Source organism: Populus euphratica, unplaced genomic scaffold (assembly GCF_000495115.2).
Source record: "Populus euphratica unplaced genomic scaffold, PopEup_1.0 scaffold23.1, whole genome shotgun sequence".
Taxonomy (NCBI): Eukaryota; Viridiplantae; Streptophyta; class Magnoliopsida; order Malpighiales; family Salicaceae; genus Populus; species Populus euphratica.
The window spans coordinates 727,838-743,862 of NW_011499892.1; the positions used below are offsets into that span (position 1 = coordinate 727,838).

Genomic DNA, 16,025 nt, shown 5'->3' on the forward strand with positions numbered 1-16,025 from the left:
AATAAAGAAAAAACTAAGTGAAAACAAGAAAATTTCATAAAAAATTATAAAATTTAATTATTAAATAAATAAAATATCAAATGAAAAAATCTAAAAAAACATTATGGCTCAATAAAAATGATAAAAAAATAATTGAGTTAACCAGGGCTAACCCATCCGACCTACAATCTATATTATGAGATTATGATAATTATATAGAGAAAAAACATATAAAATTATAAAATTTTAATTTTAATAAACTTAATATTAGATTAAAAAATAATAAAAAAATTTAATATAAAAAAAATTGATGTCATTTCAAACCCTCTTAGTTGTTTTTTGTTTTTTAATAACGTTCTTATATTTATAAGAGTACAGTGCTTTTACTGTAAGAATACAGTGCACTGGTGTTAATCATCATAAGACGCAGGGAGGGTTGCAGCACGCAGCAACGAGCCAGCAGGTCCATTTCTGTGGGGGAGTATCAAAAGTTCGTGGAGGTATGAATGTGGAAGAGCAAACACGCACGGTCTGAATCATACCACTTCTTGGATGTGTGGAAAAAGGCATCTAGCCGGTGAGGTGTTATGATTGATCCATATGGTTCCATGATAATAGTTTGCTCAACTAATTTAATTTGGATGTGGGCCCCCCGTCAGTAAACAGAAATTTGAATTCGGCCCAGCTAAAATCAAGAAAGGAATAAAAACCGGCCGCAAGTGCGATTTATAAAATTACATGGCCTTGAACAGAAACATCGTCAGCAATTAATTAATTCCCGTCTTATTACAATTATAATAATAATAATAATAATCTGAGTTATTTTTTTAATGCAAGGGGAGATGGACAAACATAGGAATGTAGCATTAGGAAGCATTGTTCTTTGGACTCGTCTACCGAAAAGACATTGATTAAAATCAAATTATTGAACAAGGGTGGTTGAATTTTTGGTTGTTTGTTTGTTTTTATGTTGTGAACTGTGCTGGATTTTTAAAAAAATATTAATTTAATATATATTTTAGATTTTAAAATAATTTTTATATGTTGACGTTTAAAATTAAAAAATAATTATTTTGATATATTTTTAAATAAAAAATAATTTTAAAAAAGCATATTATACCATTATACAAAACACATGAAATAGCTTAGTTAGAAAACAAAATTGAAGCAACTTTTTTGTTTTTAATCAGATGAAAAGGGCCAAAGCTTTTCTTTTGATAGAGAACAATGATGAGAAATAAATAAGAAAGGGAAATGTAGCAATCGGTGAGAGGGAGAGGGGCCAGAATAGCTAAGGTGACTTCTAAGACTTTACCCGGTCCCTTGCATATCATTGATGCTGGTTTTGCCCCTGCCGTAGAAGCTATCTATCGCTGGCTTTTCTGCAAAGAAAAAGAAAAGAAAAGGAAAAAGAAAAAGAAAAAGAAAACACTATTATTGACTTTTCCATAGGAGTTACGATTACCTTCGGTACTGAATCATTAGCCGTGCTCGCTTAGCTGCACAGAGGGGAAATTTAAAGACTACAACGAGGAGTCTTCTTTAATGGAGAGCGAATAGATTTTTTTTTTTCATGAATAATAATGAAATTTCTTATCTTTGAAAAAAATAAATAATAAACAACCAAATTCAAACTAAAACGTCCATGATGAAGTGCATAATAAAATTAAATAAATAAATAAATTATTAATGAATATATTTATAAGTTCAATGACAATATTAAAATGAAGACCTGTAACTTTTTTTTACTTTAATTTTTTTTTTAGCTCTTCCACGATTTATAGCGGCCATACAAACTAGCATCAACCATCCACACATGCTGTTTTTTCAATCCCTGTTCTTGTTTCCTGAACTTATTTGTTTTTGTTAAAAAAAATTGAAATTTTTTTATTTTAAATTAATATTTTTTAGTGTTTTTAAATCATGTGCTAATATTAAAAACAATTTTTTTAAAATAAAATAATATTATTTTAATATATTTTTAAGTAAAACACATTTTAAAAAGTTTCTTTTATAGTACTCAATTTACCACCTTCTTTGTGGTCGGTTTATATAAACTTCTCCTCCACTGGATGGTTCCAAGTTCTGGAAATAAAGAACTGCAATTGTTTGTTTATTACTAATATATTGGTATGTTCTCAAGCTATTTGATTCAAACTGTAGGCCCAGTGGCCCGCCCCGAACCCCTCTACTTTGCCAGCTCTCTTTACCTCAACACTTTCTTCCTCCCTGCAAAAATTGGAAAAGAAGAAATCATAGCTCTGACTGAAAGCAGGAAAGGCAAATAGGAACTCCTTTGTTCTTGGAGCTTCTAGGAGATTCAAAATCCAAAAAATTAGCAGACAAATCCATCCACTAAAATGCTGTCACTCGTGCATTCCCTCGCCCATCTCATTCCCCGTTACTTTGGAATATCTTTCCAAATATTACATGTAAAAAGAGATAAAAGGTTGATTAGAAGTGAGAAAAAAACCAACAAGTCGATTAAATTGAAAAAACTAAAAAAAAAAAATTGAAAAAATAAAATAATAAAAAAATCTGATTAAACTAAGTATAATATTTTTTTAAAAAAATCAATTTATTTCAATTTTAATTTTATAAATCTAAAATAAAAAATTAAATCAAACCAGTTTAATTAATAAATTAACCGAACCGAAAAAAACCCATTAAAAAGTTCAAAAAACAATATAATTTTTAATTTTTAATATAAAATAATTAAATCAAAGCAAAACCGAGAACTTATATATATTACAAAATTTAAATTTAATTATTTTTATAAATAAAAATAATCACCACTAAAACCATCAGGCTGAATACAGATTTTGATCTCAGCGGCAACCACTCATTTTATTAAAAACCCTGAAAAGCAAACCTGCTATAATTGCCATGATTTTGTTTGGTAAAGAGCAAATAACTGTGGAGAAGCACCCCATTGCCCCCTCCCAAAAATGAGCTGCATTTCTCGACGGCATGCATGTTGAAAAAGGTGGCCATGCTCCATGTCATTTCTTAACAACTCTTTGACTTGTTTTTATGCGTGATGGATCATATATAGAAGCATACAAGAATCTACATGGACACTGTATATGTTACATGGGGCAGGCAATTATCGTGTTTTGGATGCCATTTTCAGAACATGGGTTTGTTTGACATTTTGTGCATGGATGGATGATCGCCATGATGGGCACTCGTAATTATTCATCCAGAGCCAACGTGGTTGTGCTCATGCATGCCGACCAATGTTCTTCGAGCTAGCCAGTAATATTTTTCAACCCACATCGACCGAATCTATTTTAGTTTTTGGTGAGTTATCCATATTTGGTATGAATCCTCCCCAGTTGGCTGGTTATGGGTTAGATTAGATTACACTTCATTTTCGATGAGAAATGAAAAAAAAGAGAGAAGTTTGGAATTTTTTTTTTATTGTTTAAGTTATATATATCTTAATTAATTCTATAATTTTTAAAGTTAATAATTATATAAATTTTTAATAATATCAAATTTGAACTAATAATTTTTAAAAAATAAATTAAAAATATTAAATTTTATTTTCATTATTTATAGGGATTTGTTGCCCGGATATTAAGGCCTGATTTTCATGGGTTGGGCCTAAAGTCCTGAATATTACATAAAAAAATTATTTTAACATAAAATAATTAAAAAATATAAAAAATAATTTTTTAAAAAATATAGTTAAATTACAATACCAAATGAACAGTTGGAAAACCAATCAGCCCTCCATGCATGGCTTGTTCTCGTATTCTATTAACTTCAACTTGTCATTTTCTTAAAAAAGAAAAGGTACAAATGAACCACTGAATAACCATTGTTTATGCGTTAATACCATACATATTCATATAAAACAATGAATTATTTCGGAGTCAAAATTTGATAAATATGGTTAATCGGCTATGGAAAATATCATTGTATCATTTCATGATAAAGATTAATAACATGATGTGGAATCAATATGAATAAAGCAGAGTTCAACGACATTGTTTTAAAAAATAAAAAAAGAAAAAAATAAAAAAGAAAACAACACTTGACGGGCCTAGACTTAATACCCACTTTAAAGTCCAAACCAAATGCCTTGACTACGGATGTAGGACCGGGCCCAAGATTGGACCATCGGTTTACTTCATACATCACCAAGTCTTGACATGATAAAACACAAGGCAAGGCTAATCGAAATCACCAACCCAAAGCTTGGCGAGCCACCAATCTCATCCGGGGCATACTATGGCCGAATAGGACTTTTCTGTTTCTTTGAGATAAACAACTATAAATCAATTAAATTTAAAAATTTAAAAAAATTAAATAAAAAACCAGATTAAATCAACTAGAATATTTTTTAAAAAATTTAATTCGGTTCCATTTCAGCTTTATAATCCTAAAATTAAAAAAACTAAACCTAATCAATTCAGGTAAGAAATAAACTGGAACAGAAATAACCCATTAGAAAGCCCAAAAAATAATATAATTTTTAGTTTTTAACATGAAATAACTAAATTGAACTGTAATTGTAATTGAATTGAATCAAATTAAATTAAAACTTATTGGTTGAGTTTTGATTTTTAATTAAAATAATCAAATTAATCAAAACTAGTTGGTTGAAACCGATTTAAATTTAAATTTAATTATTTTTATAGATAAAAATAAAATAAAAAAATAATCATCCTTTACCATGATACGATGTTATCTTCAGGTTGACTTATTTGGCTCAGCTAGCATGATTTTCAAGGTGACTAAAATGTTTATTTTCTGTATTATGGTTGTTTTTACTTATTTTTAATTCAAAATATTTAGTTTTTGGAGTTAATCTTAACTTTTTTAAATGACATTCTAAACTGTTTTTTTAATAAAAAATAAAAAATAAAATTCGTTATACGTTAATTTATTTATAAAAAACAACTAAAACTTGAAAAGAAGAAAAATATAAAATAATTGTTTATTTGCTTTGAGATATATATTCACACTGCGTGCAACCATGATTTTTAAATTTTTTAATAGTTTTAAATTAATAATTTATATTATTTTAATATATTAATATTAAAAATAAAAAAATATTATTTTAATATATATTAAAATAAATAGTATTTTAAAAAATAACTTTTATCTCATTACGCTATTATAACACATAACATGCATCGACCCCGATCAAGATCATCAATCAAGATAAGGTTACACTTTCCCAGCTAAGCACTGCATCAGATCCATATCCCACCTCACTATACCAGACACTTCTCTTTCCAAAACTACCCCTCTCTCGTATTTTTAATGACCATAAACACCCTCCCTCCACTTACAGCCATTTTCTTTAACGTTACCACTCTGCTTCCCTCAATCAATCATCATCTCCACGAGAAATTTTAACCATGGCGTCAATGGCAACCATCCTCCGTCGAAAACTCCACGACAACAGACATTTCCTTATCCAAACACGACTCTTCTCCCTCGAATCTTCTTCTCACGACACCAAAACTACATCGCGCATAGAGAAAATACTGATTGCAAACAGAGGCGAAATAGCTTGCAGGATCATGCGGACCGCGAAACGCCTAGGGATTCGAACCGTTGCGGTTTACAGTGACGCGGATAGAGACTCGCTCCACGTGAAATCGGCTGACGAGGCTGTCCATATCGGTCCGCCTCCGGCTCGGTTGAGTTATTTGAATGGCTCGGCGATTGTCGAGGCCGCGATTCGTACTGGTGCACAGGTTAGTATCCAAACGCTGCGTTTTGGTTTCTGAGAAATTAGTGAACGGTATATGAATTTTACTTAAAATCGCGCTTCTAATTAAGTTTACTATGATTTGAATTACTTCTTCTTTTTTCTATCTCGAATTTCAAAGGACTTTCGGTAGTTATTTATGACTTGCAATTGCTGTGTCAACACTTCCATTAGGTGATTTCACCGTGTAGTCTCTAGCGTTGACCATTATTAATGTTTGAGTGCTTAAGCCCTTTTCTTTTGGTTATTATTTGTGTATAATTTCCATTTAGAAATTGAAGCGTTTGTTAATCCCTACTTTTATTTTTTCTCTTTACATGGTGTTAGCAAAGTGAGCTTTTTTAAATCATTTTTTCGTTTTACCTTTAGAGTTTTAAGCTCTTGGACCATGGCTGGTCACTGTGCATAAGAGTTGGCCTTTTGCACTTTGTATTTTGGAAGATAGTAGAATAGCTTATCATTTTGAGTTTACGATGCTTCTAGTAACCCTGATCAGATTCATTAAAAGAGAGAAAAGTTATCCTAAACATATAATTTCCTTTTCTGTGTGTGTTATACAGTGAGGTAGATATGATTTTTTTTCTTTTTTTAAGAAAATGCAAGGAATTGCTTTTCAAAGTGGATATCTACTTTTGAATATCAGGCTGTTCACCCGGGTTATGGTTTCTTATCTGAGAGTTCTGATTTCGCTACACTATGTGAAGACAAAGGTCTGAGTTTTGTCGGACCACCAGCATCGGCAATCCGGGACATGGGTGATAAAAGGTATGATAAGTCCTCTGTCTTTTAATTAATTTCATGTTTCTTTTTTGTTCTCCAAAGCATGAATGTGGCTTTGAATGAATTCTTTCTATACTGTGTTTTTTACCTCTCAATCTGTACATGCATGTTTGAGTGTGTTGGCCCTTCATTTTCTCTGTATAAGCTAATATTATGCTTTCGATTATTCAGAAAATTCTGTAAATTTGTTTATCAGTGTTTTAATTTCAACAGTGCATCAAAGAGGATAATGGGTGCAGCAGGGGTGCCGCTTGTGCCAGGTTATCATGGCAGTGAACAAGATATTGAACTTATGAAGTCAGAAGCAGATAAGATTGGATACCCTATCTTAATAAAGCCGACGCATGGAGGTGGTGGAAAGGTGTGCCAATTTTATTCTTTTAATTGCTACCCTGTAACATTAGGAATCTGAGTTGCTTAATATAATTGATGATGCATGTATACAAGACATCAATATATGAGATATGGATGTATGGTAACTCACTAAGTTCTGATTGGAATATGCATCAGTAGTCCAGCACATGCTCGGCGTTAACTCTCATTTGATGAATGAAAATTAAAATCATCGAGTTCTTTTCTTGTGAAAAGAAACATGAAATTCATTCAAATGTAAGAAAGGTATACACATGATTCGTCTTATTATGTTGGATTTTTATTTATTTTTTCGGATGAGGTTCTCACAATGTGCAGATTTTAGGGTATGAGGATAGTTCAAAGTCCAAATGAATTTGTTGACTCTTTTTTGGGAGCACAACGTGAAGCAGCTGCTTCATTTGGTATAAACACAATACTGCTAGAGAAATATATCACAAAGCCAAGACACATAGAAGTTCAGGTATGGGCTATTGGATGTAATAATCTTTCAGCATTCTTTCCTAGTTCTTATATTTACAAAATTATGTCTCAATTTTTTGCTTACATGTTCTTGAATTCTTATATTTCAATTTCAAATTATGTCACATACATGTCCATGTAATGAAATAAATCATTTGTAATTGAATTTTTTGTAAGATCTTTTTTCTCAAATTCATAGATATTTGGGGACAAACATGGCAATGTGCTGCATTTATATGAAAGGGACTGCAGCGTACAGAGAAGACATCAGAAGATAATTGAAGAAGCGCCAGCTGTAATGTTCAGTTTCTATAGTTTTCAATGAGGTTTCTTGTTGTAGATTTATAGCAAATGTAATAAAAAATCGGTTGATGCAGCCAAATGTCATGAATGACTTCCGCTCCCACTTGGGTCAGGCTGCTGTATCTGCAGCCAAGGTAATGTCCTGTCAGTTGAACTCACTCAACATTATCAATATTTTCAGTAAAATACAAATTCTTAGGCAAACTGTAATTCCCATGTTTTCCTTACAAGGCGTGCACTATTTGGGTTAAATTCTAGCCTGAGCTTGTGATTTAATATGCTATACATAACATATAGTGTTTCATGTTATGGACGGGCTTTTTGAAGCCTTAAATTATTTTTTTGATGGGCCTCACCACGCAAATCAAATGCACCTGCGTTTACTTCTTTCGATGGTTTAAGTAGTTCAATGAACTTTTATGGAATACGGAACAAAGAATGTTTTGATTTGAAATCTTTTGACCATGTTGTAATAGCCAAATTGCAAATTGATACTTAGTACATTAGAAAGGGATACTTCTCCCGACAGCAGTTTCCCACACCAAATGGGATCCCTTGGAGTCGTGTTTGCTTGCTAGAAACTTGTTTTGTTCTATTTCCTTCATGAGATATTTGAATCCCTATGGGCATATGTTTTCTACTTGAATTGGTGATTATAAAGTTGGAAAATTGTTGACTACCCTTTTGTGTCCTAAATCTACCATAGTATAGTTGTTGCGCTTCTTCACATGTCCATTAAGACTATATAAGTTATTTTCTCCTTTGTCCGTGATCCTACATCCCAGTGCCTTGGAAAATGGAGTTTTAGGAAGTTCTGAGTTTTGTTTGCTTGCAATATGTAGGCCACTATTTTTAAGGAATCTACCCTTTGTCTTGCATAATTGTGCAATTAATTTTGGAACTTGAGACCATCGTAGTTGTGCTACCTGACGAGCTCTCTTATTTAGCTCTAACATTTCACGTCCCTTTTAAATGCAGTCATTGTTCTTTAACTTTATTCATTATATTTGCTAATGTTTATTCCCTCTCGCATATTAAAAGGCAGTTGGTTACCACAATGCTGGCACTGTGGAGTTTATAGTTGACACTGTCTCAGGCCAGTTCTATTTCATGGAGATGAACACCCGCCTTCAGGTACTTGTTTTGCTCGTTTCTGTCTTCTGGCTTTAGTTCCTGTTGGAGAACCATTTATCTAGTTTAGTTAATTAGCATAGAGATCCACCAGGTAGAATGATAAGTTTGCAAAGATAACAATAAAATAAAAGTAAGATAACGATAAAGTAAACAAAACTAGATAAATGGTTCGCCGCCAGTCCTACAAGCCTAGCGTAAATCTGACAGGGAGCTGTGATATTCTTTTATAGGTTGAGCATCCTGTGACTGAAATGATTGTTGGCCAAGATCTTGTAGAGTGGCAAATATCTGTTGCAAATGGAGAACCACTACCTATTAATCAGTCACAGGTGCCTTTATTGGGTAAATTCTTTCCCCTGGAAAAGATTTATGTGTGTGATGTCTGTGCAATATTACTTTCCGGCGCTACTTCTTGGTCTCATATATTGCTTGGTACTCAACTTCTGAAATATGATAATTGCACCTCTGTGCACTTTTCTCTACATGGCATTGACTATGCCCATCCTTCTATTCCTTTTGCTGGTTAGTAGATTGGAACTGCAATAGAATGGTCAAAATCTACTATCATAACTAATGGTGCAGTTTAAAGAATCTGTCATAATTCCAACTAGTAAAAAGTTAATTTCTCTTTGCTGTGAAATTACATTTTCACGTTTTGATTTACTAGTAGACCAGTAGCATAATTCTGTCCCCACTCTTCAAAAAATCAGGTAGTAGCATAAGAGGTTGCATACACTTGTGCAGTATAATAAGACTAAAACTGTTCTGTTCTTTTCTTCTTTCTGCAGAAGATGTCTTATCCTCCCTGTTCTATCTGCACTTCTTTCTTCAAATAAATATTCATGTTTTATGCAAAAAATAAAAGTGTTCCAATTTTTCACAGATAAAATGAAAGGCTAAACAAGGAAAAAGAAGTGCAAATTCAACGTTTCGTGTCTGTTTTGGTCTACCAAGGTTGAAATAAATTATCGGATTGCCCTTTGTTTTAAGATCTGATGTCAAGTTGAAAACTTTCTGTTCTTCATTTTAGCTTGATTTCCTAGACCATGTTTAATATGATAGCACATGAAGAGTTTCTCTACTCTTACGAGTTCTTTGTTAGTTTACCTGATAATGATCACTGTGACTTGACATGACTTGACAGGGCATGCCTTTGAAGCCCGAATATATGCTGAAAATGTTCCAAAAGGATTTCTTCCTGCAACTGGAGTTCTTCACCATTATCGTCCCGTTCCAGTTTCACCAACAGGTGCTAATTGCAACAAAATAATCATGTTACTTATGTATGCTGAATATGAATCCTTGTTTCGTTGTTGGTGATTGGTATTTTCCCTGACTTTTTGCTGATTTTCTTTCAAAATATTGATGGGCCAAAGTTTCCTTCTGAAGCTACTATTCAATTAGGTTTCCTGTTTTGCAACCACTGCTCTCTTTGATATTTAAAAACAGTGAGGATGGAACAGTCCATGTGTCCTTGTAGTGGTTTAAGTCTACCACCAGTTTTGAGTGAATGGGTTTTCTTTGTTGCAGTGTGTTTTTGTTGATTTATTTTAGCCTTTTGCATTCCCCTTTCTTGGCTTATACTGGATGTGTTTTAATTATCAGTTCGGGTTGATACTGGAGTTGAGCAGGGGGATACTGTTAGCATGCACTACGATCCAATGATTGCAAAGCTTGTTGTCTCAGGAGAAAACCGTGCTGCAGCACTAGTCAAACTGAAGAATTGCTTATCAAAATTTCAGGTACATCCTTGCTGCAATCATATTTTAGCTGCAGTTCTCATTTATGAACTTTGCATAGTATTACAATCACACTGCTAGGCATTGACCTGGAAGAGTAGTTCTATGTATGAACTATGAAGTCAAATTAAATTATTTGGTTACAAAGTAAAAATCTCTGATGGTTTGTTTGAAAGATAATTTATGTTCCACATGGCCAGGACCCCTTGGATATTCTGTACCTATGCTTTGAGACAAAGATGTATAAAGTGTTTTGGTTGTCAACAGAAACTTGTTCCATATGTATATTATGGTCCTGCTTCCCTCTTGTTTCTTTGGGAATGCAGTTTGTTTTTATCTTTTTGGTTCACCTATTTATCTTTATAGTACTTTGAGATCATTGTACTCATATTATGGACTTAATGCTTGTCAGGTTGCAGGTGTGCCAACTAATATCAATTTCCTTCAAAAACTTGCTGACCATAGAGCATTTGAAAATGGCAATGTGGAGACCCACTTTATTGAACATTATAAAGATGACCTCTTTACTGATCCTAACAATTTAACACGTGCAAAGGAAACATATGATAATGCTAGATTCAACGCAACCCTGGTAGCTGCATGTCTTTGTGAGAAGGAACATTCTGCTATAAAGTCCAGTCTCCCTGGTAGGTTGAAGGACCATTCCAACTTTCCATTGGATGTTACTTGTTCCTTCGGATTCCTCTTAAGTCATAATATATTTCTGCAAATGCAGGGACCAATGGGTTACTCCCCATATGGTATTCTCATCCCCCTTTTCGAGCCCATCATCAAGCTAGTTGTACCATGGAGCTTGAGTGGGAGAATGAATATGATGGAAGCAGCTCCAAATTCTTTACCTTCTCCATCACTTATCAGTCAGATGGGAACTATCTTATTGAGGTGTTTTTGTGTTTGTAATGAATTCCAATTAAGGTCTGGATGTTTTGTTTCTGTATCCGGAATTACGATCGATTATTGTTTCATATAAACACAGACAGAAGAAGTCAATTCCCCTGGTTTGGAAGTCAAGGCAACACTCCTGCATGACCAAGATTTTAGAGTTGAAACTGATGGTGTGAGCATGGATGTTAGTTTGTCTGCATATTCCAAGGTAATTGTGTGCCTACATAAAACCCTTGAAGTGTTATGTAGATTAATTTATGCGTATTCTTGATTGCAGCTTTCTGAACCTACCTTGCAGCATTCCCTAGAATCCCTACCACCATGTGCGATTTTTTTAGGGATGCTTTTATTCTTGAAGAATTTGTCTGATGAGCTTCTTGTTTCATTTAATAAAATGTCATTTACCAGTTTTTATTAAGAAAAGCTAGCATGCTTTGGTAATTCAGCATTCCTCATTCAAGAATGGAAGAGCATTGGCCTGTGGTATTGATGTTAAACCTGGTACTTGGTGGCAGGACAAAATAAAGCACATTCATTTATGGCATGGATCACATCATTATCATTTCAGACAAAAGTTAGAGCTTGACTTGTCTGATGATAATGAAATACAACAGAAGACCAATTTTGAGACTGCATCGCACCCTCCAGGAACTGTGGTGGCTCCCATGGCTGGTTTAGTGGTCAAGGTTCTGGTGACGGATGGAACAAAGGTAGAAGAAGGGCAGCCTATATTAGTACTCGAAGCAATGAAGATGGAGGTTTGTTGTAAATTCACAAAAATCTTAATCATTTTATTTGATGTGCTGGAACATTTCATGATATTTTCTTTAATTTTAATAGCATGTTGTGAAGGCTCCATTTACTGGGTATGTTCATGGGCTTCAAGTGACAGCTGGCCAACAGGTTTCTGATAGCAGTCCCCTCTTCAGTGTCAAGGTTAGTTAATGCTGTTTGAATACAGTTGAAATCATTTAAAACCCAGACCTGTGCAGTGCTACTGTTACAAATATCAACAGAATTTCCATTCATTAGCAGAACATGATATCATTGCAAAATGCATAGAAACATCTGTCCTCATATTACGTGACAGTTTGTCCTATCGGCTCTACTTTATAATCATGTTCCATTACACTTTTCATTTTCATTGTAGTGCTCATTATTTGACCAGATATACTTGCATATTGGCAATTATGGCTTTATATTTTGTACTATATGATCAGATAAAAGATTCATCTCAGGAGTTTGAATATATGTGAAATGAGTTCTAGTTCCCTGCTGAAATTGAAGACAGAATTTATTAACCTATTATCTCCATTGAATTTCTTTCGTCAGACAATTTTAGAATTGAGAAATTGAATTGGCATTGACCTACTTTAGAGGTTCTTTGTTCTCTTCATAATTTTTTTACAAGGCTACCTGTATCAGATAAGTAAGACAAAAGGTGAGGAGGCTACTGTGCCATGATAATTTGGTTGCTTGCAGTTTCCTGGTTCATACTCTGCGACTTGCTGCTCTATTCACCATGAAAGCTAGCATAATATTTTCCATGTGTTGAACTGAATGCTGTTGTAATCTCCTAACATTTATAGCACATACTCCCAGCTTTAACTACTTTGGTATTGGTTTCTCATCTGCCAGTACATGATGTAATTCTGGACATCGTGAACGGTCAATATATTTACCAGGCAATTATCTAATGTGGTGGATTGGTTTAGCCAACCACTTGATGTGTGCTGAAGAAGGGATTGTGAAGATGTCTCATTATTATTTTAGTCATCCAAAATGGGAATTTTCAGAAATAGTCATGTTTGCTCGTTCAACTTGTGCAATGCTAACTTGCTGGTGACCTTTAAATTCATTGATTCATCATGATAGACAAGTTTTACTTTTCCATTTCATGAAGTTTCCTAAAACCAGTGTTGAATGGGATCATTTCCCTGGACAGGGTGAATAGAATCTCAGAGTGAAGTTTTCTTTACACGAGGAAACTGCTTGAACAAATGGTGGTGTAAACAGATCTACAGGAGTTTCCTGAGCTGTGGGTTCAATGGTAAGAAAATTAATTTGTAATAAGTGCCATGTTTGTGTATTAGTTAGTTCATAGAATGAAACTTCCCCATCTCCATACATGTAACCCAGAAACTGCTGTAAACTAAATATTTCTTGTGTCAATAATATTTTCTAATTATCTCAATCACAGTTTTACCTCATGGTGGATTATATTTTTCATCCACACACTCACACACCACTAAAGGAGGAAGAATGTTGATGGAAGATAAAATAGGTAAAGAGAAATTATGATAAAAAAAAAACAAGGCAAGTAGAAATGTTACACAAGTCATCATTGCTAAATGGTACTTGACTGTTAGCAACTAGCTAAACATCAGATATATGGAAATTGCTTTGTCTTTTTAATGTCGTCAACTTTGTCATCATGTTGCAAGTTGCAAAGGTTTGGAAACGAAAACATCTTCTTCAGCAGATGTGATGAGCATGGAATCCACGGATTGGCAGGTCAGCCCGTTAATGTTGTTACTTTTCTAGTCTTTCTGAGTTATGATGTCACACAATTGCCTGCACTCTCAGAGCTCCAACAAATACATAGCCTGAATTCTGAGTTTGGTGAGTGGATTGCCTAAAAGTAATGCAATTTTGTGAATAATAAATATGAATATGTTGTTGGATAACTTTGTAGTCAAAATATTGACATTTATTGACATATCAAACATGTAGCGTTTGTACCTTACCTTTTCGTGTTGTGTTAACATGCAAAGTTGAATTGCCTTACTTTTTAGGGGAAGAAAAGCTGAATAGCCTTGCGCTATGGTTTATAAATAAATTTATTCTCTCTTAAGAATAAAAAATTTACCAATTTTTTATATGCTTACATTGTTGATGGTGTGCTTGCTTGCATCAATTTTAAAATGGCCTTGTTAAACAAGTTTGTGCCCATTGAATATATTTTTCCTTTTAATGGATAAAGGCATCTTGGAGTATATTATTTCACATTGAAACTAAATTATTTCTAAATTGGTCAATTACCAATGCTTGACATCACGTTGTACTATTGTTGTATTGAAGGTTGGTACGTTTTCAAATCAGATTTGAGCATTTATGTATTCGATGTAGAGCCCAACGCATATGCTCTAATCTAAACAAAAGATGCTTGGTGTGTTACTGAATATATTTTAATTGTCATGGTAGTGGCTTCTCATTTGCATGACTGTTACGGACATCGCGAGGGCAATCGTTATATTTGTACATTATTATAACCTGTTGGGTTGGTTTTCTAAACTACTTGATATGTGCTGAAGAAATTTTTAACGATACTAGATCGAACCTTTACTCGTTCAAAATAGGGATTTTAACAATTGTTCTTGGATCCAATGGATCCACAGTTAGACAGGTCGTCAACCCGTTAATTATTCCTTGTATTTTATCCTGCCTGTTGGGGCTGTGTTTAAGTACTTCACCTTGTTGTGTGGTTTTTTAACTTGTCTAGCAAATCTCCTGAATGCCAGTCAAACTAGGATATTGTTGCTTCCATTGTATTACTAGCGATGGATAAATATTGAAGATGCTGGTTAGTGTTGATTCAATGTGTTTTATATTCTTATTAATCTTGTAATCCAATTGATGAGTCCCTTGTGTTGACTCTATTTTTGCATTAACAATCAAAGATAATATGAATCGGCAAGTTGTTAAACTTAAACTTAATAAATTTTAATCACGACTGAACTCAAAATAATATAAGTTTAATAAGTTGTTAGATTCAATATACTTGGATTTAGTTATTTACTGAACTTAACACATCGTGAGTTTAGTAAGTTGTCAGGTTATATATACTTAGATTTAACTGTTAGCTTAACTCAATACAACTTGAGTTTGACAAGATATCAAATTCGTTAGAACATTCACTGAATCCAAGTTATTATAATTTTTTATGAACATTCACATTCATTTTTTCTTTTATTTAGGTTTGAAGTTCAATTAATCTTAGAAATTCAGAATTATGAACTCTATTATAATTACATCAAATGTCATAGATAATCATTTTTTATAATCATTTTTTTATATTTATAGGTATATAAAAAGTTTTTTAAATGATTTGTTATATTTTTTATCTTATTAATAATACATAAAAAATATTTGTTTTTCATTAACAATTTGTATGGAATTTTTATTCCCTATTAATGTCACCAAGCCAGCAAACGGAGATAACATTTAAGCTCTCTTGCTTTTATCTGATACTAAGAACTTTTATAATAAGCGTAAATTCTGATGTTAAGTTGCTTGTGAGAACACTTGTACAAACAGTCAAAGATCCATTATATATTGATGGGGGTATAATAATCACGATTCACATCACACACATTACCAATCTTTTTCCGGCCGATAGAGCTGGCTAAAGGGTGTCGTGTTGATTAATTATTATGGCTACTCATCAAATCCTTTTCATAAGATTCTGATTTACCATATCACCCTCAAAATGCCTCCAATATTGTCAAAGCTCCGACGAACACCTTGCCTCAATTCCCCCAACTTTTCCTCGACGTGGGGTACATGCAGTGCATAACATTCCCCCGCCACAAATTTATTCAATATCTCTGTATTGGAAA

At 33.3% G+C, this 16,025-nt stretch overlaps 1 protein-coding gene across 5 annotated transcripts; it reads left to right on the plus strand.

Moving 5' to 3' along the window:
* Positions 1-5,137: 5,137 nt before the first annotated feature.
* MCCA (methylcrotonyl-CoA carboxylase alpha chain) lies at positions 5,138-15,049 on the plus strand. 5 transcript variants are annotated; one of them, XR_843423.1, is made up of 17 exons: positions 5,140-5,696; positions 6,354-6,475; positions 6,704-6,851; positions 7,188-7,325; positions 7,524-7,619; positions 7,702-7,761; positions 8,669-8,761; positions 8,992-9,103; positions 9,906-10,010; positions 10,367-10,503; positions 10,913-11,147; positions 11,237-11,403; positions 11,498-11,614; positions 11,922-12,164; positions 12,247-12,342; positions 13,352-13,456; positions 13,851-15,049. XR_843423.1 is itself a non-coding variant. In XM_011034350.1 (16 exons), exons 1-16 carry the CDS (start codon positions 5,355-5,357, stop codon positions 12,868-12,870), a joined length of 2,250 nt encoding a protein of 749 aa, XP_011032652.1. In that variant the 5' UTR covers positions 5,138-5,354; the 3' UTR covers positions 12,871-13,226. The 5 variants fall into 5 exon arrangements, 2 of the variants coding, with proteins under 2 accessions (XP_011032652.1, XP_011032653.1); XR_843424.1 differs by having other exon boundaries at positions 13,858-15,049; XR_843422.1 differs by having other exon boundaries at positions 13,607-15,000.
* Positions 15,050-16,025: the final 976 nt, after the last annotated feature.

Excerpts from the sequence above, each read along its gene's own strand:
- MCCA (XM_011034350.1), top strand. The coding sequence starts at position 5,355 with ATGGCGTCAATGGCAACCATCCTCCGTCGAAAACTCCACGACAACAGA. Across the intron at positions 7,326-7,523 it reads CAAGACACATAGAAGTTCAG|ATATTTGGGGACAAACATGG; the intron begins GTATGGGCTATT and ends TCAAATTCATAG. Across the intron at positions 8,762-8,991 it reads AGATGAACACCCGCCTTCAG|GTTGAGCATCCTGTGACTGA; the intron begins GTACTTGTTTTG and ends ATTCTTTTATAG.